The sequence below is a fragment of the Equus asinus genome, chromosome 6 (genome assembly GCF_041296235.1).
Source record: "Equus asinus isolate D_3611 breed Donkey chromosome 6, EquAss-T2T_v2, whole genome shotgun sequence".
In the NCBI taxonomy this organism is placed as follows: Eukaryota; Metazoa; Chordata; class Mammalia; order Perissodactyla; family Equidae; genus Equus; species Equus asinus.
In genome coordinates, this window is record NC_091795.1 from 51,388,948 (window position 1) to 51,414,089 (window position 25,142).

The 25,142-nt window shown below is 35.2% G+C and overlaps 1 protein-coding gene across 2 annotated transcripts in view; it reads right to left on the bottom strand.

Annotated features, from left to right (window-relative positions):
- The window catches only part of REL (REL proto-oncogene, NF-kB subunit), a 34,513-nt gene that overhangs the window by 5,161 nt on the left and 4,210 nt on the right, over nt 1-25,142 (bottom strand). For both annotated transcript variants that reach the window (XM_014839318.3, XM_014839317.3), the window contains exons 2-6: nt 19,220-19,362; nt 16,867-17,015; nt 11,779-11,870; nt 1,348-1,488; nt 94-198 (exon numbers count right to left, since the gene is read on the bottom strand). In XM_014839318.3, coding sequence (XP_014694804.1) covers nt 94-198; nt 1,348-1,488; nt 11,779-11,870; nt 16,867-17,015; nt 19,220-19,362 — 630 coding nt within the window. The remainder of the gene's footprint in view (nt 1-93; nt 199-1,347; nt 1,489-11,778; nt 11,871-16,866; nt 17,016-19,219; nt 19,363-25,142) is intronic.

Genomic DNA, 25,142 nt, shown 5'->3' on the forward strand with positions numbered 1-25,142 from the left:
AAGAAATAACAATGGGAAAACAAAGTAAAATGCATCGATTACTCTAAAATATATTCTGAATTCAATGGAGCAAACAAAAAACCCAATACATACCTTTCTGAACTTTGTCACAGAGTAGAAATATTTCATCTCCTCCTCTGACACTTCCACAGTTCTTGTTTACACGACAAATTCTTAATTCTGCAGTATTAGGAGCACCTAAATATAAAGGATGTTTTAATGGGTTGCTACCCTAGTAATATATATTATTCCTTTTTGATGGAGAGAATTTTAGGAAAACAATTTACAGGATAGATTAAAGCATTAGTGTATAAATAATTAAGGATGCTAAATACATTAATTATCCACATCTGTCCCTGTCCTTTCTAACTGTATTGCCCAACCTGCTTAGAACCTTGTGACCGCATTTCTAGGCAATGACATGTCCTCTCATTAAATCTCTTTGCTTCTAAATTCTGATTCTTCCAATCCATCCTACACACTCTTACCAGATTAATCTTAAATCATACCCATACCCCTATGGCATTGCAATTTTCATGCTTCCTCTTATCTGGTCAATATTACCCAATTTTGAACTCTCTCTGGCATTCAAAGCTCTCCATGATGAGGATACGCTGATCTACCTTTATAGCTCTATATCCCACTACCCTTCTACATGTAAAACAGGTATAGACATACACCATTGGTGGATGCATACCTACGAGTATACACACACGCATACGTGTAAAAATATTTCAGGGCAGTTTCATGATCTTTTAAAACTATAAATACACATATCCTTTGATCTAGCATTTGCCAACATTTCTACTTCTGCAAATTTATGCTAGAGACATATTTGCACAAGACATACACATACAGGATATTTACTACAATACAAGTTAGAGCAAGAAGAAAAACACTGAGAAGGAAAGAAACTAAATGTCTTGTAATAGGATAATGATTTAATAAAATTATGATATAGCCATACAGGGAAATATACAGCTACTGAAAAGAAGAAGGTGTCTGAAAGGGAAAGAGGTTCAAAATATTTGCTAAGAGAAAAAAAATAAGTTTAGAAAAAGATGAGTGATGATTTTTTTAAAGTTGCCAAAAATATTGTGTGAATAATCATAATGATGATGACGATATATTTCTACATATATGAAGAAACATGAAATATGTACTGGGGACAGTGATTACCTTTGGAGGATGAGATTATAGATTTACTCTCCTTGTTATTTATTTCAGTAGTCTGAATTTTCCCCAAAATGAACATGCTCTTTTTGTAATTTCCAAAATACTTTAAAAAAATTTAGCTATTAAAAAAAACAAGGTAAAGCTACAAATACAAGAAAATAAAGTACTTACGGTTGTCATAAATCGGGTTAGAGACAACAGGAGGTAGAGCAGTTGTCAAATTACCATGTTCATCAGGGAGGAAAACTTGAAAACACAGTCTCACCACGTTGAGGTCACAATCTTCAATATCAAGCAGCTGTGCTTCAGGGACTGCAAGGACAGACACTCTTTAAGAACGTAAAATAGTCATGGAGAACTGAAATCCTGCCAGGTCCTTCTCCCTGCCCAACAGATCCAATAACCTAGAGTAGCATCCCAATCTGTGCTAAAAACAGAATGGTCCACAATCTCAAGACTGCCTTTTATCATTATCATCATGTAGTCACTAACAATATTCAGTAAGTTATGGCCATGATCAGGAAGTAACTATCCCAGCCATCTGGACTTGAGAGCAGAATCCAAACTGACATTAACAACAAATCAAATTTTTACAAAAATGATTGCAGGTTATACACAACAGAGAATAGGTATTAATTCATTAATTCAACAAATACGTATTTAGTCCAGTCATTTTGTTAAGGACTCTGTAAATTATCTCCTAAATCTGTACTTGACTACTATCATCTCCCTTTTACAGATGAGGAACTGATTTTAAAGAGATGAAATTACTTGTCCAAAGTTCCACAGCTAAGAACTGGGAGAGTAGGAATTCAAACTCAGGTCACTGAATCCAGAGCCTATGCTCTTAATAAGAATTGAACTCTATCAGAAAATTTTACATGTTTTGTATAAAAGTGACATACACAGGAATATCTACTAAAATTTAGATCAATATTTTAGAGATTAAATACTAAGAGGATACTAGATGATGAAAGGCAGTTTGTTTCCATAAAAAATTTTATATGCAAATTAGGTTTGCTTTAAAAACAAACAAATCCTATAGCAGGAAAAATCTGCAGTTCTGAAAAAATATAAAAACCCATTCTTCATGACAAAATATAATATAATGACAGTTTGTTAAGTTGATATTTGAGAAGAAATCCAGTTCCAAAGGAAAATACTACTGCCTTTTCAAAGAACACCATAAGCTGTAGCAATAAATCGTAAATAACAGTCATATTTTTAAAAAGCATGAAATACACATATTAAATTATATGAAAATTTTTATTTTTCAAAAAGTATTAAAATTTGAAATACTAAATTTGAAAACATAGTCAAAACCCAAATCCTTTAGTCTTATAGGCAATAACCAAAAAAAAGACAATGTTATTTTGACTTTTTATTTAAACTACATTCACAGTCTCAGTGCTATCACAACATTTAAAATTACCCTATTTTCAGCATTTGTAAGTCTAGCAATTGAAGGAGTCTATAGGAACATATCTATACAACTAAAAGGTTAAAATGTTGTGATATGAACATCCGTACCACAGCAGCATCCTCTACTGGCACAATTACGTAGGCAATGAGGTCTATTTCTTCAAAATCAACTTTTTACAGCATTATAGAGTTCAAGATAATGTTTCTCAATTCCAAAGATGACTAATCAATACACACACACACACAAAATTAGTAGCTAAGTGCTCCTGATAAGTTTACAAACAAAACTCTGTGAATGGATGAACTGTGATAGCCATACAACAAAAAAGAACAAACTAAGGATATATACCCTAACATGGATATATCTCAAAAACAGTATGCTGAGCAAAAGGAACTAGATATCAAATATATACTATATGCTTTCATTTATATGAAATTCTAGAAAAGACTAATCGATGATGACAGAAAGTAAATTAATAGTTGACTGGGGCCAGAGGAGGGAGAGGGAATCAACTGGGAAGAAGATCAAGGAAATTTTGTTTTGGTGGGAAGAGGAAACTAAGAAAAACATCTGTCTTTCCCTCTAGTCACCAACACTTCTGATAGCAGATGTGCATGCATTTTCCCACACACAGCAATTCTCCAACTCAGGATACCAACTTGGTGACCTACAATTTAACTCAATTCTGACACTAACTACCTGGGGTTAGCAAAGAGCCCACAAGTAAGGGCTCAATCCCACAAGACTGCTCCCCACCCCTCCAATTAAGGTACCAATTGCAAGTCCAGGTTGTCACCTTGCAGTCATCTGCTGACTGGCAACAAATCAGGGGGTTCCCATCACCCACTCCTCAGGTTTGATAATTTGCTAGAATGGCTCACAGAACTCAGAAAAACAATTTATATACTAGATTATCAGTTATTATAAAAGGATATAACTCTGTAAGAGGTGGCTAAGAGGATGAGAAGTTGAGATGAACTCTCAATAGACTACAGGGGAAAAACAGAGGAACTCAGGGTCTGCTAAGGATGGAGGATCTAATCAATGCCCAACGCTTTTTGACTGGGGCCCGGCAGGAGCTATACCCTAGGAGTAAGGGGGAACTGAAGAAAGAACAGACCTCACGGGGACAAAAGCCCAGCTTCAAATTACCTGAACCATCCACTGATCCTCGGTGATGGGATTGCTAGTGTCACTAGCCACCCAACACAAGAAAATCTCCTGAAGGGAGATACCAACATCCTGGGCTTAAAATCTTTACAATTTTTCACATACAATGACTGTTATTCTATTTTAAATAAGCAGGCATATCAGGAGACAAAATAAAGCGATTTTTTTAAAAGAAAAGAAAAACAACAGGCTATAGAAAGACACCACAAAGGATCCATATAGTGAAGTTTTCAGACACGTGATTTAAAATAACTATACTTAATGAATTCAAGGAGTTAAAAGACAAGATTGAGAATTTAGTAGAGAACCTGCAACAACTAGAAAATAAACCAAATTCTGGAACTGAAAAATACAATAAACTGAAAATTAAGAATACGATCAAATTCATCAACAACTTTATAGAAAACACTTCGTGTCCTGTCTTTCTATACACCAAGGACTAAACTCTGCTTACCAATATTTTCTACCATGAGTTTTTAAAGTGTTGATTTACATTAAAATAGTTAAAACCAATTTCAGCCGAATTTTGTATATGGCGAGAGGCAGAGAATCCGACTTTACCATTTTTCTCCAGCTTCATTTATCAAACATTCCCTCCCTTTTTCTTGATCTGACATGCTACTTCTGTCATAACTAAAGTCCCAAACCTTCTTAGGTCTGTCTCTGGGCTCTCAATTCTACTCCACTGGTCAACCTGTCTATCGTTATCCCAATACTACACTATCTTAATTAGCACTTCTTCATAATAAACCCTAATATCTGAGCTCGCTTCGGCAGCACAGATACTAAATTCTAATATCTGATAAGGTCAGTTTCTCACCACTGTTCCTCTTCTATAAAGAATCCTCCTTTTCCTGTTCAGAACCACCTCATGATATCCAATGAAAAACTCTGTTTGTAATTTGCTTGGAATTGCACTGAATCTGTACATCAGTTTGGGAAAAAATGCCACCTTTATAATATTGATATTAGAGAACATGATATGCCTCTCTATCTGTTTAGGTATTCTGTTATGTCTTCAAAAAATTTTATAATTTTCCCTAAAGAAATCTTGATCATTATTTCTTGGATTATATTGTCTGACAGTATTTCCTTTAATTATCTGCAGATGATGTACAGAAATGCAACTGACTTTGCGTATTAATTTTACATCCATTCACCTTTTTAAACCTATTATTTTAATAATCTATTTGTATATCCTTGAATTTTCTCTGTAAATAACAGTTTCCAATAATTACACATCATTTTCTCACTCCTAACTTCAAAGGGAATGCTTCTGATGTTTCCTCCATTTAGGATAATGCCTGCTGTAGTCTTTTTAATATACATATCATTCTATAATACAAAACGTAACATTTTATTCTGCAATGTGGAAAATGGTACTGTTTTAACATATCCAAAATCCAGCAAAAGGAAGCATGAGACCAATCAAATTCTCTTGACTTTCTCTTAAACTAGTTTAAAATTTCCTTTATGCGTGATCAAAAGAATACAAGGTAACAACTGTTCTCCTTAATGTATCTTTAGAAGTAAATATCACTTCTTAATCCAAAGAGCAATGTGTGTGTAATAAAAATTCTATCATGATATATTTCTTCTGAAAGTAGGGGTTAAAATTTTTAAATCAATTACAACTACTAGCTCTAGAGATGTAACATTTCTAAAATTCTAATACTGTTAAATATTACTGAAATAAAAGCAAATAGGGCAATAATACACAATATGTAGATTAAAAACTTTAAGAGCTATGTCTCATTTAAGAAAAGATATAAAGTTTAGTTATAATTCATTTAATTTCTGTTACTTAAAACATATGGATTATCCCATAGGTATAATAAAAGCTAATATTTAGGTGCTTATGTGCCAGGAAAAAGGTAAATAGCAGTCTATTGTTAATTTAGTCATTCTTTCAACGTATTTATTGAGCTTCTATCATGTGCTACACACTAAAATAACTGCGGAATACACATATGAAAAGACAGTACCTCCCCTTAGTGAGATTAGTGTCTGGATGAGAAACAGGTATATAAACTAAAATTATATAACATAACATGAAAAGCATTATAATGAGAGTGTGTTCAAGGAGTACTGAAGGCATAAAAGAAGTGGCCTGGGGGCCGGCCCAGTAACATAGAGGTTAAGTTGATGCACTCTATTCAATGGCCCAGGGTTCACAGGTTTGGATCCCGGGCGTGGACCTAGCATTGCTTGTCAAACCATGCTGTGGCAGCATCCCACATAAAATAGAGGAAGACTGTCACAGATGTCAGCTCAGCGACAATCTTCCTTGAACAAAAAGAGGAAGACTGGCAACAGATGTTAGCTCAGGGACAATCTTCCTCACCAAAAAAACAAAAAAGAAGTGCCCTAAATTCTGCTTGGGGTAATTAAAGAAGGCTTGAAAAATTAAAGTGACTGTAGTGAAAAAAGGATAATGAAGTACACAAGAGCCTTTTTTTCTTCTTGCTTTTTAAGCTTTAAATCGTAAGGAAAGGCTCTTACTTTCTCGTATTACCGGACTTTAGAGATGAGAATCTGTATTAGAGACTACTTGTCTTTTTAAACTGTACTCCCTTTCAGACTACCAGTATAAAATAATCCATCAAACTCAACTGCAAAACAGTCTTTGTGCTCTCATAAGTCAATGTCCCCTGTACATGTAAAAAAATTAAAATGTCTAATAGAACTGAACTACACATTCTTTATTGCCAAAATGCTATGGGTTTTTTTTTTTTTTTTTGAGGAGGACTAGCTCTGAGCTGACATCTGCTGCCAATGTTCCTCTTTTTTGCTGAGGAAGACTGGCCCTGAGCTAACATCCATACCCATCTTCCTCTACTTTATATGTGGGACATCTGCCACAGCATGGCTTGATAAGCGGTGGGCAGGTCCCCACCCGGGATCTGAATCAGTGAACCCCAGGCTGCCAAAGCGGCAGCAAACTTAACTGCTGCACCACTGGGTTGGCCCCTAAAATCCTACGGGTTTTAATCACTAAATACTAGAATTCCTTACACGTATTAAATACATAGCTGGAAAATGATAAAACAATTAAATTTTTTTTCTGCTTTTGCAGTAAGGGTACTTTATGAAACCTAACTGCTATTTTTTTGGTTCCAGCTAAGTGGACACTGTTAAAATTTGACATTGGAGCCCTTAATTAAATTCCTCCCTCAATTTAGACTTTTAGTGCATAGCAGATAATCTGAACAATATTTTACACGAAGCCTTGTCAAGTTTAACACTCCATGGTTGCTGTATATCCTTATTTGCAAGAGACAGTTCCTGTTTTAAAGAACCAATGTAGAAAGATAAGGACTGGCCTTAAAACATATTAGATAATGTAGTACACAAAATAATCCTGTGCAAAGTAAGAATAATTTTTAGTAGTCTTTGTATTTTCACGTGATATTTGATCTTTACAGAGCAGACTGTCACAATGAGATAGCATCAGTCTATAGACCAGAATTTGTAGATCCTATTCTGCTAAACACTTCCAATTCCATTGTTTCTATCTATCATATATATCAGAAAAACAAAGTCAGCTATGCTCTTATAATTCTTTACCAGTCGAATTTTCCTGGTAAGTGATACATCTACAAAAAAGTGTCAGTTTGGCTCTGACAAATTCCTATCTAAGAGGTAGAATTTAAACTAGTATATCTTGAAAATAACATAAAATAAACAACCAAAGAAAGGATAATTCTACAGTTGAGTTCAGGTTATTTTAATTAGCTTTTAGTGTTCTGAGTTTTTTCAAGGGGATATACTTTGTTTTGCTTAGTATTAGAAACGCACATTTTAGGTTTTATTTCAATATTCTAGGAAATCAATAAAATATTATTTCTATTATGAATACTGTATCAGAACAGAGAATGAGACGTACTCTAACCATCCTATTTAAATTTATAACCTGTCTTCCTAATTATAGATTCCTGGCCCCTTACATTGCTGTTTTTTTCCCTTAGTACTTTTGGTCGTCTAATAAATTATATAATACACTTATTTAATTTGTTAATTGTTGGTCTCTCTCTAGTATATAAGCTCTTCAAAGGCAGGAATTTCTGTTTTGTTCACTGACTTCTCCCAAGCACCAAGAACAATCTAGGACTATAAGGATTAAATGAGGTAAAAATCTGTTGAAGGAATGAATGCATAAGTAGTTAAGATAAATAACCTACTGTATCCAGGTAGGAAACTCATTACCTCAAGGCACTTAGTTATAAAGAGAGGTATTTAATATAACAGTAATACACAAACATTGTTTAGATGCTGAAGTGAAATATAAAGTTCCATCGCAGACCCTGACCACAATGAGCATGACATTCACCTCAAAGGACAACTGCTGAAAAATTAAATGATCCAAGAGATGTCACAAAATTTTCACAATCAATTGCTGAGTGAATGGTATAACGAGGAGGGTATTAGCTTGGGCTTGAGAGAACAGAAACAGCTTTCAGGGCATTTCAGGTAGGGAAAACAACTTGAGTATTTTTGGTAGGCAAGTACAAACAAGGCATGTTCATTCACTCACTTATTCACTTATTCTTTCAACAAATTTTAATTAAACCTCTACACCATTTGCCAGACACTGGACCAGGTGCCAGAGACGCACAGAAGACAGTCCCTGCCCTTCAGAATCTCAAGATTTAGTGAAGAAACACGTACACAAAGTTATAGCAAACCACACTAAAAATATGCAGCACTTTGGGAAAACAGACGGAATAGCTCGCTCCGTCTGGGAAGGTCCCGGAAAGCTTGAAAGAGGTGACCCTTAAACTTAAACGTGAAGGCCAAGCAGGAAGAATTCACAAAGCAGATCAGGGCATTCCATGCAAGGGAACTGCATATATAAAGCCAAAGGAGTGAGAAAGGATATGGCTCTTCTAACATGACAAATAGTTCAGAATGGCAAAAAGCTCAGAAACAAAGTGTGCATGTGTACACTGAGTGTTAGGCGAAGGAAGTGCAGAAGTTGAGGCAGAGGATGAAAGCTGGAGGGGAAGCCGGAGTGGAAAACAAGGATCAGATTGAGAAGAGCTTTGAATGCCATGCTTGAGAAGTTGAATCCAGCTAGCAGAGGAGAATTTCTCAAAGTATGAGCCATGGATCACCTGCACCAGAATCATCTAGGGTAGAAATTTTCAACTTGTAGTTTGGGATCCAGTGGTCAGAAGGTTAATTTAGTGGGTTGGATAAGCATCTTCTTAAAAAACAAAAAATGGAGTTGGGAGGAATGAAATAGAGAGCATACTGCATGTAGTAAGAATATTTTTATCTGTGTGTGTATGTGTGCGTGTGTATGTACTGAACAAAGGAAATCTATTTCCTACTGTGAATCACAGTCGAGTAAGTTAAGAAACATGGATCTAGAGGTTTCTTAAACTGCAGAGTCCCACACTCCACACAAGACCTATCAAATTAGTAGGAATATGGCCTGGAATCTACATTTTTAACAAGTAGAAAGAGATTCCTACATACACTCAAATTGAAACCCGCTGCTGAGGATTATTTGAAACCACTGGAGGATGACAAGCAGAGTTCTGAAATGATTCACCCTGGTTTTAGAAGGATTCTTCTGGATGCAGACTGTATAAATAAACTGCTTGGAGAGTGATCAAGAACAGAGGCAGGAACACAAGTTTAGAGGCTATCAACAATAGCTTGGGTTAAAAATGATGTAAGCTTACATTCCTAGGATGATAGTGAGAAGAATGGAGAAGATGGACTGAGAGAGAGTTCTTCTGGCATAGCGAAGGGTTCATGAAGAGGAGAAAAGAAGAAAAGGCAGGAAAGACACGCTAGAGCTACACATGGAAGACTTTCGACTCAGGGCCATTTAACTTTTAAATTATTCAAGGAATCACTGCAACTTTTTAATCACAATAACGTGCTAAAGCACTGTTCTACGATTATTCTAATGAGGGGAAAATTACAACTCAAATTATGAAATGGTAAATTCTTAAACTAGGGAGACAGCAGAAGGTCTAGAGAAAGGAATGGATGTTAAAAAGAAAAAAACCAAAAAATAAGAAACTAAACAACAGAAAACACAACTACTGCGAAGAATCAACTGGCAGGCTTGTTCTTTCCCCAAGTCTCTATTCATGTAGGTAGCATAGCAGAGATAAGACAAGGAGCCTGGGAGCCAGGCTACCTGTGTTCAAATTCTAGCTCCACTGCTTACCAGCTATACGACCTTGAGCAAATTACTTAACTTTTCTACGCCTTCATTTCCTTATTTATAAAATGGAGATAATAGTTCCTCCTTCATAGGTTGCTATAAGAATTAAATGAAGTAAAATATGCAAAGCACTTATCATGTACTAGGAACTATTCTAAGTGCTATATGAGTGTTTGTTATTAACATCATGCCTGGCTGAACTGCTAAAAAAAGGACAAAAAATCTCCACAGATGATGCATCTGCTCCTCCACTCCTGCACCTTCCTTTTTAATCCCCTTTCCACTGGAGTCAGGAGATCTGGATTTGAATTCCAGCTCCGCCACTTGTAATTGCTATATGACGGGAAAGTTACATAACCAAAGCTTTAGTTTTCTCTTCTGTAAAGCACTCTTGTTGTAATGATTAACTAAAATAGTGTACATTGTAAAGCACTTAACATTTACTCTTTGACATACAAAAAGTACTTAATAAATAGTAGCTATTATTCATAATCTTCTGTTTTAGACTACATTACCCGTTTCATACTGCACCTAGACTTAGACAGCCTCTTTAATTTAAAAAGGTGGCCTTATACTTTAGCAATGAATCAAAATTTTAAATGAGCACACCCTTGACCCAAAAATTTTCCAGTTTCGAAAATTTATCCTAAGGAAATAATCACACAAGAGCTCAAAGTATAAATTCAATGGAGCTTTTTTAATAAAATGAAAATACCCAAACAACAGAATATTCTCTCAAACAGTAAAATAGATTTATATAACTACTTACAGGGAAAGATGTTTAAGATATACTCCTGAGTGAAAAAAGGAAGCAACAGAGTAGGAATGACTTCATTTATATAAAAATATATATGACTATACATATATAAAGGAAATTCTAGAAAAATACACATCAAACTTAACAGTAGTGTCCTCTGATGAGTAAGACTGAAGGGGAAGAAGGGTACTTTTGCTTTCAGCATTATACTAAATTGTATGAAAAATAAAGACAGAGAAAAGAGATGCAGATCTTATGGTTCATAAAAACACAGTACTTGTCTATGAACATATTTCTTAAATTATCATATCTCTGAAATTATTTTTATACATCCAGGAAAAACACAAACCAACAATATAAGGATGCCAAATATGATGACGAAATCTATTCTTTGCAAATTTTACAGTCGCTCAGTTCCTGAATTATGCATATTTAAGTGGCTGCAGAAGACTACAATGGAGACTACTGTAGTGTAGGATGCCACCACTTAGCCTGGGAGTCACTTACCTACTCAAACAACATACAGTGCTGTGCTACTCCAGACAGTGTCACCCCCAACAAAACCCACTAAACAGTAAATATCTAGCCACATACACAAACAAACTTTGAAAACATTTTGTATAGCTTCTACTATTTCTATACTTCTTCCACAGTGGGATTAATTTAAGCTTCGCTGTTGAGTATGTCCTTGAGTTAAACGCAGTCCAATACCTTATAACCACAGTGCCTATTCAACCTTCAGAAAGGGGAGTGTACACTGTCAGCTGGAGTGGCAAATGGCCACATTGAATGAGAATCAAAGCATTTTTGAGAGAATTTTCTTATAGAAAACAATGACACTTTCCACTGATACCAGAAAGCCTTGTTGGCATAAGAATGTTTTTTCAACACTGTGAAAGATTTTAAATATATTTCAGTCCTCAGATACAGGTATAAGTCAACAAAAAGAAAAGTGAACACAGAACTTAAGATAGCTTTTAAAATATAGGTTCAAGATACAAATAGAAATCACTTACACAAATAAGTCAACATCCAAATAATAGAAATGATTATATCAAACATACTTACCATTGAAAGGATTGATTCCTGCCCTTATTCTTGCAACAATAGCTTCTTTTACTTCTTTTTTCTTTACACATCGAATGCCCAAATTTTGAAAACTAGAAGGAAAACAGAGAACTTTCAAACTTCGTTATAGTTAAACCCAAGGACACATAAATGAGGTTTTACTAAAGAATACTGCAAAAATCGGGGCTGGCCCCGTGGCCGAGTGGTTAAGTTCGCGCGCTCCGCTGGTTCGAATCCTGGGCGCGGACATGGCACTGCTCATCAGACCACGCTGAGGCAGCGTCCCACATGCCACAACTAGAAGAACCCACAACGAAGAATACACAACTATGTACCGGGGGGCTTTGGGGAGAAAAAGGAAAAAATAAAATCTTTAAAAAAAAAAAAAAAAAAAGAATACTGCAAAAATCAAGATATATCCAACAGTGAAGTCATCATACTGTCAGATGGAGATATTAAAGCATGAAATACATTTACAATTGCTATGATAAAGATGTGAGGGCAAAAAAAGTGGGGCTATATTCCTAAGAGAACTGTTAAAAGAGAAACAGTAAATACTGTATCATTTTACATACAATATGTTACAATTATACCTAAATAATTTGCCTATATCAGGTATACCAAAGTAGATGAAGATTAACAGGAAAGCAACATCAAAGCTAAAATTCACCTCCCAAATTCATAATCAAATCAACAAAATCTGTATATTCGATAATGTAAATCAAAAGTTGTAAAAAGATGTCTACAGGCTGAAGCCCACAGGTATGTTTAGCTGAGCCCATAAAAGTGTTGCCTACATTTAAAAAAAATGTGCACAGACTACCAACAATTAAAAATCGGGTAATTGCATATAAACATCTGGAGTTCTGCCTTCTCTTGAACATTTTAAAGGTCTGGCAACAGTAAGCTGGCAAACAAACGCCTGGCTGGAGCTGAGCACCTGCAGCCCCATTTACACAGGGCTCTTCAGTTTGCTACAGTGCCCGCTGGTCCTCTGACACCTGATCCACTCCACTCCACACACACTTAATTTCTGAGCCCTGACTTCACTGCCAGTAGCAGGGGAATATGTTTCAGGCCATATTATATAAAGTTATAATAATGATTCATCATAAGAAAGCACTGACATGTTTTTTAAATTAGAAAGATGTTTAATACTAACAATAATATTTAACAAAAGTTTCAAAATGTCATTTATGGAAAACTTCTCAATAGCTACAAATATTACTAATTTGCATATGTGTAGTACAGATGATGGTGGGGGGAACTCCCCTACCACCACCAGTCATACTTGTTCCCACATGGAAAAACCATGACATCATTAAAGTTGGGTGGGTGTGAATAAGGAAGCAAAACTTGGTTATAAAAACATCACTATTTATTCAGACTTCACATGGCACTTTGCAACAGGAGGCTGCCTGCCTTATTTGCCCCTCTCCACGCTCACGCTGTCTTACCTTCACGCTCTTCACATTCACTACACTTGTGATTTTGTTAGCCTAAAATATCTTTGACATTTCCTTCCTCTGCCTACAATAATTAAACAATAAATCTTAAATTCGTAATCCTTTCTTGAAACCCTGAAACTATAATCTCTTCCTCAAAACTATTCCACTTCTTTGAAAGATTCTTACTTTGGTTCTCACTTTTTCTTTGACAAAAGATTTTAAAGAATTCTTCATTTTAATACACCTTACTCAATTCTGTTTCATCTGAATAACCACATTTGACTGCTATTCACAGAATATTAGAAGTAGTGGGGATTTTTGAAATTCTGACATGAGGAAACCAAGGATCATAGAGACTATATGAATCAATTATTCATTCGTTCATAATCACTCAACAAGTTTTGGGGTTCCTACTTTGTACCAGAAACTCTGGAAAGTAATGGGGATATACATGCCTCCTCACACAGGGCTTACAGTCTAGTGGAGAGGTTGAGAAACTACAGTCCATGGTTCAAATCCAGCCTACTACCTATTTTTGTAAACCAAGTTTTATTGGAACACAGACAAATTGCCTTGTTTACATATTGTCTACGGGTGCTTTTGTGCTACTACAGCAGAGCTGAGCAGTTGCAGCAGAGACCATAACACCCACAAAACCTAAAATACGTACTATCTGGCCCTCTACAAAAATAGTTTGCAGACCAGTAGTCTAGTGAAGCAGATAGGTATTAAGCAATTTAGCAGAAAAAAATGCTAAACTGAAACCATGACAAGTTTTATAAAGGAGATATACATGATGTCATGGGAACCTATGATGGAAGAGAACTGATCAATTCAGGGAGGGAAGACAGGCTTCTTGTAGAAAATGATACTTAATAGAAACGAACTAGGGGAAGAGGAGAATAAAGAGACTGCAGGCAGAAGGAATAGAAGATGTAAAGGCCCCTAGAGAAGAGCATTGTGAGCACAGGACACTAAAGGAAAGCCTTTGCGACTGGAGTATAGAGTTCAAGGGGAGCACAGTATAACAGAAGGCTAGAAATACAAGTGGGCCATGAAGACCATATAAGAATGCTGTCCTTATTCCAAGAGCCACATGAAGCCATTAAAATGTTTTGCCAGGGGTGTGACAATTAGATTTGTATTTGAAAAGATCACTCTGAAGAAAAAAAAAAAATCACTCTGGAGTGAAAAAAAAAAAAGTGGAAGACAGATTAGGGAAGGTGGAGGAGGTACAAAAAGAGTTGATGAAGGCTGTTCTGGTAGCCCACATTTAGGCTACAGCAGTAGTAGTATGATGGTGATAACGGTCACTGGGAGAAGTAGATAGGTTCAAAAGCTATTTAGCAGGTACCCGTTAGTGAACTCAATGTGTGCACCTGTGTGAGCGGTGCTAAGGATGACATCTATGTTTGGGGCTTTTATAGCAACCACTAAGATAAAGCACACTGGAAGACCAATTTTGAGAGGAAAGAGGTATGATCACGGTAAGATCATGGTTTGGGGCATATTTTATTTGAGGTGCTTTTGGGATATTTAAGAGAATATGTCAAAAAGGCAATTAGACTAAATACCATTCCCCACTGAAAGGTACCAGGGCTCATTAGAAAAAATTGATGATTTCAGGGCTCAGGCAAAAAAGTACAAGTAAGTCTTAACACTTTGCTGTGTGAGAAAGTAAAGAAGTGTACAAAGAAAGATGGGGACATGTCAAAAGAACACAGGAAACACTCTGAAGGGGCTTGCATTGGTCAAATTTGGGTCAATTTGAAAATCAAAATAATAATGCCAGTAATGGACTATACAGTACACTGAATATAAGAATCCATGGTCTACAGTCATATTTTTTTATGGGGACAGAGAAGAAGGAGAAGTCTTTCTTTACAATAGAATGCCAATTAATATCACTGATGGAAAAAACTATCACATGTCTCCTGAAGGGATATTTTGAGAACCATACAGCATCATCTCTGTAGATTTCTTGACCAAAATGTTTCATGTTAACATGAAAATATTATTTATGTTATTCATGGGAACATGGATATAATCATGAGCAACCACTCAGACTAATTCACACTGAACAACAATCTTCAAAATAGCCTAGACTCTTCAAAAATGTTAATGTCATGAAAGACCAAAAATGGCTGGGAAACTGTTCTAAACCGAAGGAGACTAAATAAGCATGGCAACTAAATATAGTATGTGATCCTTGACAAGATCCTGGTTTGGGGAGAGAGGCAGAACAGCATAAAGGGCATTACTGGGACGTTATCGGACACAATTAAGGTAGTCCAAAAGTTTAATTGCCTGTAAGTAAGACTGAAAAGGAACAGCCAGAAAAGTAGGAAGTAAAACAGGAGAGTTTGTTCTAACAGAAATCCAGAAATAAGAATGTTTCAAAAAAGGAGTAGTCTACAGTGTAAAATGCTGTTGCGAAGTCAAATAATATAAACAGGAAATATTTCTTGCCAAGTGTGTGTTACTAGATATTTAACGTTCTGTGTTGTTCTTGTAAGAGGAATATTTTTAAAGTATGTTTTCTAAATGGTTATTACTAATACATAAGGAGGCTACAACTTTTTTCCTGTTGCAATTAGCGTCATTTTTCCCCAAAGGTAATACATATTCATTACAAAAAAATGAATTATAAACAACCACAAATTAAAAGAAAAACATAAAAGCCCACTATCCTACCCACCCAGAGACAACTACTAATACTTTAGTGTATATTCTACCATGTATATGTACACATTTATTCTAAACAAAAAAGATGCTTTATTATATACTGCTTTAAAATCTATTTTATTTATCTAACATATTGTGAATATCTTTCTATACAAAGACATATTTGCAATATTATTTTTAAGGCCACATAGGAGTACATTGCATGGATGTACCAGTTTCTTTAATCCTGCTCTGTTTACGTTTTGGATTGCTTCTAACTTTTTGCCATTACAAACAGAGCTGCAATGAACATCACTGTAGCTGAGTGTCTGAACATGGTTAATTAATTGTTTCCTGAGGATAGATTCCTGGAAGTAGAACTGCTGGTTCAAGAGACATTCATATTTTTCAGGCTTTTGCTAAGTACTTGTTAAAACGCCTGCCAGAAAGATTTTATTAACTTATACTCTCATCAATATGATGAATGGGCCCATCTTCTGGCAGCCTCACCAACATGAAGTGTCACATAAATTTTTAAATCTTAGAACTATTGTTTTATGTTAATTTTATAACCTGACCTTTGCTAAATAATAATTCCAGTTTTCCAGTTGATTTTCTCACATCTGGCAATTTTTAAAGTTAACTATTAATGAAAAGACGGTAAAATTTTATGAAAGAAAACCTTGCAGAAATTGTTCAAACTAAGAAAGAAAATTACAGCATAAAATAAGTTTATGTCTACTTTTAGTAACAATAAAGAAGTATTCCTGCTACTGTCATGGGCTGTGTCTACTACGGAAGAATGAAAGGGTAGTTCTAACGCAAACAGTAAGAAAATTTAAATGTATACAATAGTAAATAAAAGGAGAATGAGGAATTAGTTTATTCTACTAAAAAATAACAGATGTACACGGATAGGAAACAGAGCATCCTATGCTCATGCTATTCCTGAAGATGTCTGTGACTCTGTACTTACAACAAAGGTCTGCGTTCTTGTCCAAATTCTGCTTCATAGTAGCCATCTCTGCAGTCTTTTCCTACTAAATCATGAGGATGAGGTTTATATGGGTCACTCTTTGTTACTAATGTAATTCTCACTTTTCCTTTTCCATAATAGTTCATAATCTGAAAAGGGGGAAAATTAAATATATGATCCATAAATATATCTCATTAAGAACTGAGCTATTAAATGAAAGTTCAATTTACACAACTAAGCACTGGATAAATAACGTCAAATTGACTGGCAACTGCAGTTTGAAACTTTCCAGAGAATACCAGTAGGGAAGAATTTACCTCTCAGTTCCTTGGCATACTATTTTCTGCCCTAATTTCAATAGGTCATACCATCTGATTCTGCTTATTTTCCCTTGAAAACAAGTAAAATTATACCAAAATATTATCACAGAGCAGGAGGAAATAGGCAGATGCTGAATCACTGAACGCCATGCTCTTACATTCACTGTCATAGCATAAACATCCCTTGAAAGTATACATTTAAGCCACACTGAAAATGACAGCACACCAATATGATCAATTTACTTAATATGTGACATTTCATTTCAAAAAATATTTGTTAGTCAGTAAGCATAGCCAAGTGTTCACTGTACAATAGGCAATATATCAAGTTGAGTTTCACAAAATTAAGTTTTCACACAGTAAATACATTTAGAACACTGAGAAAGAAGAGGAGAGGTAAGCATGGAAGAGGAAGGAGGACACTGAGCATGGGGAGAAGCTAACTGTTTAGTCCAAAAGCTAGCAAATTTGCAAGCACAAAGCACAGGATATAAAAACCAGCATAAGACAAGGAAGCAAGGTAGTTAAAAATGGGTGGCTTACCAGGTAAGAGGACACTAAAATCCACAATTTTAAATTTAAACTTAATTTGAACAGTAATCAGGAAGTATTTATTCCCTTTCTGAATGAAACAGAAGATAACCACTTAAAACTGTAAGATACGCTGATGTAGAACGCAAGCTGTAAAGTGTTCAGGACCTACTGGAATGGTAAGGACACAGATCTTAGAAATATTTTAGAGGATGTAATAAGCTGACTTACGAAGAAGACTTAAAAATCACTCAAAGGATTAGAAGAACAGTGTTTTCTTATTTACCTTTTATTAGCATTTCTCCCTTTTTTTGTTTTTTTGGTGACAAAGATTGGCCCTGAGCTAACATCTGTTGCCAATCTTCCTCTTTTTGCTTGAGGAAGACTGTCACTGAGCTAAAATCTATCTCAATCTTCCTCTATTTTGTATGTGGGATGCCACCACAGTATGGCTTGATAAGCAGTGTGTAGGTCCACGCCTGGGATCCAAATCCATGAACCCCAGGCTGCTGAAGCAGAGCACATGAACTTAATCATTACACCTCCAGGCCGGCCTCCCTTTCTCCCATTTTAACATTGAAATAAAAGGACTTAGATAACTCAAATTCATACTGCTACCAAAAAATGTGATAAAAATTAGGAATTTGGACTTCAATACATAATTTTGCCATTGGCTTATTCTATAATTTAGCATTCCCTTTAAGTTCAACCAAATAAACTTTGTAATTAAACTAGTCAAAAAACAGTGAATTAAGATCTGTTGATGAAAGATTAAATCACACTTTTCAAAATCCACTCTGCTATTAAAGTTTTTACTTGGCATTTAAAGGGTAAAAAATTCATTAAAAATCAAATGAAATATAGTATATAAATATAAAATATAAATATAGTCTATTTTATAGGTACAAACATAGTATATTAACCAAAGTAATTCTGGATCAAAAACTACTTTCAAAATTTATGCTAATATGAAAAATCTGTATTTAAAAAGTGAAAATATTTCACATCAGTCAAAGCAACCTAGAGAATCAGGGTCATAGGCAATGAAGGTAAGGAAAAAGGAGACAAAATGTACTCCTTTTCCGGAGCCTCTAGATTAGCCAAGTGATTGCAGGAAGAAGAATTCTAACTGAGTTCCCAAATCCATGTTTTTATCTGCAGAACAATTTTGCTCACCTCTGGAAGGAGAGACTGCTTTTTCCTCATTAGCTCTGTATTCCATGAAAAGGATCCATCCCATCATCCAAAAGCTGCCAGCGTACACTAAGCACTGTGAGTCACTCTACTTAGATTAACACACAACAATGTATGTCTATCTGCAGGGATGAAGAATCCACACTCTATTTAAGAAATGTCTCTGACATCTATCTAGTACAGATCAATTAAAAAGAAGAAGAAAAACCCATGGAGATGACTGTAAAGAAACTGGGCCTTTAATGTTATTTCTGTAGCTAAAATATGAAGCAAGTGACAGTGAGACAAACAGGAGAATGGGCTATTACCTGGATGGATGGGTATGTTCGGTTGTTGTCTGTGCTGTGCTCCCCTGGAATGCTGCCCGCTGATCGCCCTTCACATTTGTATCTAAAACGCATTCCCCTCTGCCTGGGTTGTTCCATTATCTCTATATATGGGTTATACCCACCTGAAAATTTAAAAGGGGGGGAGGGTGAAATTAGGATAGCAATAATAATGGATTTTAACCATTTTGGTTTTTTCAAAACAGCAGACTAAAAAATTTTCCCTCTCAGTATTAAATAACAAGGTTGAAATGTAATTTTCCAAGATTGTGTGGTAAAGACACCTTGTTCTCCCATTCAAATTGAGCTCCTATACAGTGTTAACACAAGTCATTCAAATCATATTTATTGGTTAGCACTTTATTGTTTAGTATCTACAGCTAATCTGAGTGTGAAGTTCTGAGATAACCACTTTAGAGATATCCACTTCTCACATGAGACCAAGCACAAGGGTTTCCCCCAAGAATCCCCCAGAAGGGTCAAGAAGATAGTCTTCAGAAGTATATTACACTCCAAAAGTGTGTTTAACTGTTTGATTTTACATTAGACTCTTAATAATGGACTGAAAGACTGATGACTGAAAATGAAAATGCATTTAAATCCTTACAGAAGGATATGTAAGTTTTTTATACCTCCATTGGGATCTTAAAGGACTTAGATATAGTACATCAAAACAAGTTCCAGAAGGAACTTTAGGTTCAAAGGAATTTTCAGTCCCATCTAAACCTTTTCTAAAGTATAAGACACAATGGAGGAAAAGAAAATTATTTACTTTCTATAACAAATATAATTCAAAATATATGCACCTTTAGAATGAACTACTGATACACACAACATGGATGAATCTCAAAATAGTTAAGGTGAGTGAAAGAAGCCAGACCAAAAGAGTACGTCCTGTATGATTCCATTTATATAAAACTCTAGAATATGTAAACTAATCTATAATGAAAGAAAGCAGATCACTGATTGCCTAAGAACAGGGGTATGGAGTGGATGAGGAAACTTTAGGTGATGATGGATATGTTAATTATCTTGATTGTGGTGATGATTTCAAGGTTGTACACACATGTGGAGAGTTATCAAATTGCATACTTTAAACGTGCAATTTACTGTACGTTAATTATATGTCAACGAAGCTGTCTAAAACATATGCACCTTTACCCCTCATGTTATTCAAATCGTGGAAATGAAAGTTCAGTGAAGACACTCAAGTGTGCTTACAAGTAGGGTACTTAGCAACGTGTCTTTATTTCAGGAGCGTGAAGGTGTCTTCCATTTAGGAAAAAACCCCTCAGTCAGTTTAGTGGTTTCTAAATTCCCACAATTAGGTATCTATTTTTTTGACTAAAGGCTTATCCTGTTGGAATGCAAGCAAATCTTTAGAAAGGGTAACAGTGGGTCTTATCAGTGCAGTATGGGGAAGAGGCTTTTTGAGTCCTACCCAGCCACATCTTATCAGTGAAGGCCCCAGAAACGTTGTCATCTCTCTTAAGCCTCCTCCTCTATAAAAGGAGGATAATAACAGCACCTACCTCACAGGGTTGTTGTGAGGATTAGAGATAACATGTGTTAAGTTCTCACCAAGTTTCACGCATATGACAAAAACTCAATAAATGGTGTCTATTATTATTTCAGATGCTTTCTTGAAAACAATGATATACAACAGTGATACTATGATGGTATAACAACTGCTACTTTCAAGGATCTTACAGAGCAGTGAGGCAAACACCACAAATTATTAGACTATAGAAGGGAGGAACAAAAAATCTTGTTTATGCTAACAAACTTCTGCATAAAATAAGAATAAAAGCAAAAGAGTTAGGAATGCCTAACTACGTCAAAGGAAAAGAGAGCTAATGAAGCAAAAGGGTGGGGAGGGAGGAAGGGGAAAGGAGCAAGGCAGGCACCCAAGGGAGAGGGAACAGTGTTGTCAAAGGGGTGGCGGCACAGAAGAGTTTAAGACTCATCAATATAGCCCAATGGAAGTGGACTACACTTCCACCCTTAGAAAGAGAACCCGAGGCCAGAGTACAATTGGGGATTTGGATCTCATTTTAGAGTTACAGAGGATCAACGAATGGTTTTACGCAGGGGAATCACACATGATCAGACTGGCATTTTAGAGTAAGAACTCTGGAGGCAGTGGACAGACTGAAGCGAGAAAGCAAGGTGATCAGTTTAGATGCTGTTATAATAATGTGGGCAATGATGAGGGTATGTCTGAAATATGGTAGTGACAATAGAAATGAAGGATAATTTAAAAGATAAAATTGACAGTACTTGGTGACTGACTGAACATTACAGTTAAGAGAAAGTAAAGAACCACTGGTGGCTCCATAGTCTCTGTTATGGGTTACTGAGTAAAGTATCACTGGTACCTTTAATTTTATTTGGTTTGGTTCAGACTCTTTGCGTTTGAATTTGTTACCTATTTGTTTATTCAAAAGACAAAGAGTCAGGGAAAACTGACTTGAACATAATCCAGTTCATAACACTTATTTCAATTTGACTGAAGATCTTAAGGCATGCAGATAAGTATTTCATTTTCACATCCTTATACAGCCTTGTATATTTCAAATAATTCAAATTCACATTTCAGCTTCAAATATTTCACATCCTTATATATTCTTATAGAGTATTTAAAAGAAAGTACATTTTCTTCTCAATAGTTGAAAATATTCAACAATATTCTTTAAGAAATATCTTAAATCACTTAGGTGGTTGAACTAAAGGTCAAATAAATCCCTGCCCACAACTTATTGAAAGGTGTCTTGGTGGGAATTTGACAAAGAGTGACATCATTAATGGTAAGTGGCTAAGTTTTTGGGGAGAAGTGTGAACAAAACTGCTAAGCTCGCAGTGAGCATTCAAATATTTCATTGGTTACACAACACTTCCTTAAACTAGAAAGTGTGTTTAAGTAAAAAGTCTATAGATAAGAGAATAGAAAAGCAGTTGTTGAAAGATTAAATAAAACTTCTTAAAAAGATTTTTAAATTATAAAAATGACAAGTATTAGCTATCATATAACATCAAGTACTTAAAAAACTCGTGAAATCTATTCTTCCTACTGTAGAAGAATTTTATTGGTAAAAAGTCTCACTAACAACCAAGTAACAGAGTTGACTGTAATATTCTATATTCCTCCAACTGGAAATAATCTTCCCCTCCTCCAAGCTACCACAGTATTTTGTTTATGGCAATTACTCCAAATAACTATACTTTAGGGAAGACTTTTATTTCTTCTTGAAAAACAGCTGCCTGTTTCATTTCTTCAAGCTACTTGAAGGCAGGAATTGTCTTACTCATCAGTGTCTTGTACACAGATATTCAGCAAATATCTATGGAACGAATGACTGAAAACCTAAAGATCTTTTTGTTCATGTAAGTTATGCCAACATTGAAGGACTATATTAATGATTAATCAGATGTTTCTTATTAGGTTTCACTACTATGGAAAAAAATTGTGCTTTGTAGGTACTAGAATTGCTACACCCTCATATTCTTCATATCCATTCACATTCTAATTTACCTGTACTTATGATTTTAAAAAGTTTCCCAGCTATAAATCATGTATATCATGCATCAGTACAATGTGCCAGTGACTTCCTTTCTAGGTACCCTGTTTTGAAGTGCCGTTCTTCATGAAGATAAAAAGTGCTGAAATATAGTCATCTAAGGACTAGAAGAAGGTAATATATAAATCAGGGAATTGTAAGGAAAATGAGTACTCTTAACTAAGATTATACCAAATCAGAGCAGTTTTGAAAAGCATTGAAAGGTTTTCAAAATTGGTTTTAAACAAGTTGATTACTGTACTTTCCTTTAACCAATACTATGCAAAGCTAGGACTGACCCTATATTTTTAACATTATTGTAAATGCTAATACAGACCAGAATATTTGAAATATAGCCAAACTGTTTGCAAGATATATTTTTTATTTATGTTAGGCAAAAAAAGAGTGCTATTTGAATTTTTAAGATAAAAAAATTACATTGAACTAAAAGTTAAAAATGGGTCATCAATTGTCAGAAATAGACACATTATTAAGTAAAACTTTATAGCTAGCATTGGGAACCAGAATTAATTGTACAGTGAAAAAAATGTTAATTATAGTAATTATAACACTGTTTTAAAGCACTTTTATATACATTTCTCATTTGACTTTAACTTTAATCTTCATAAAAACAGAACAGGAATTATTATCCCACTTTACTGATGAAAATTACATGAAGTTATAAGAAAAAGAAATTATGAATGACATTAGCAAATATGACAGCTGGGATCCCAGGGTGTCAAAATCAAAGAACAACAAGCATAAAATCAGCTGGGAGAAAAGTCACAATAACCGAAACAGAAAATAATCTAAAATAAATACAACTCAGTTTAAGAAGATAATGCATCTTGGTACAAGCGAGTATTTAGATCCAATCAAATTCCTGGAACAGAGTTCATACTGGGGTGTATATCAGAATCACCTAGGCAGTTTTTTCAAAAAACATACACACCCTGACCCCACCTGAGATTTGCTGAATAGCAACGGAAATCTATCTAAAACCCAGGCATGTTTCTGAAAAAGCCTTCCAACCAATTCTAACACGCTCCTGATTGAGAACCATTGCCCTAAAACATAAGAAGTGGAAACAACAATGCACACGTAGAGAAGCAATCCAAAAATCATGTACAAGTATGGGCCGGGTGAGGGCTAAACTAGGCAGAGGAATTCTGACCATTTGTAACTCCTTTCTCCTCCACTCTAAAAAGCTTATCCAAATGCAAGCAAGGGAAAAAGACATTCTAGGAATAGCCTTCGATGGTACTGATTTATTTAAAAAGTAAATCGTTCACAAAATTAATATTGTAACTATCATCAGTAATACTTCTTACAGCACAACAAACGATTATAACATGCCACTGAATCAACACCACAGTTTGAGAATAACTGACTAGAAACTGCATCTCCCTCAGAAGTACTGGATAACAGACTGCCCAAAACCCAAAGGAGCAAATGGAACTAACAATATATACTTTTCCAAATTTCCCTTCCACTTACTTTGGAGAAAAAGAAAATCAGGTGTATTCTTCTTTCCTCAAGCCTAGGAACCCAATTAAATCATGGTGATTATCTTCTTTACGTTAAGACACAGGTGAGTTTTTATGTTTGTTCCTAATCATGATCAAAATTTAGAGTTACCATTTTCTACAGAGATAGAATTGCATTCAATTAACAAAGGGGCAAAGAAAACTTAAGCCTACTTCCCACGAGCACAGAAAAAGACTAACATGAAAGGTGCAAAAGTAACCAAATGAAGGATAAGTTATGTCAATCAAGTTAGCAAAACAACACATGATTTATCTACTAGGCAATTTTTTATTTACTTTTTTTCTTTCAGAATGCTTACTATCATTTAAGTGAACAAAGGAGAAAAGATACACTGCCCCCAAACATCACTGTCAAATTCTACTCCCTAAGTTTAAATATACACAAACCACTGCAAATTGTTTAAAAGAAAATGGGCATTCTCATATTTTCTTGAAAGACATATTTTCTATCTAGTATCTGGTCTAGTCTATTATTACAGGTTTTAAGGTTTCATTAAATTCTAGAATTTTCAGAATACTTAACAGCAAGTGCCAAGTTTCTCTAGTAGCTCCTGTTTCCTAGATGTCTGAGTCCCAAAACAGCTCTATTATGGAAGAAAACTATGGGCATGCATTATCTCATTTGTTCCTCACAACAAGACTTTTCAGTAGCTATTCCCCTTTTTATATCACAGAGTGGCAGAAGTGGAATAAAAACCAACCCAGGTCCATCATGGGACCTTGAGAGAATTATGTTAAGTGAAATAAGCCAGCGAGAGAAAGATAATCTGTGTATGACTCCACTCATATGAGGAATTTAAA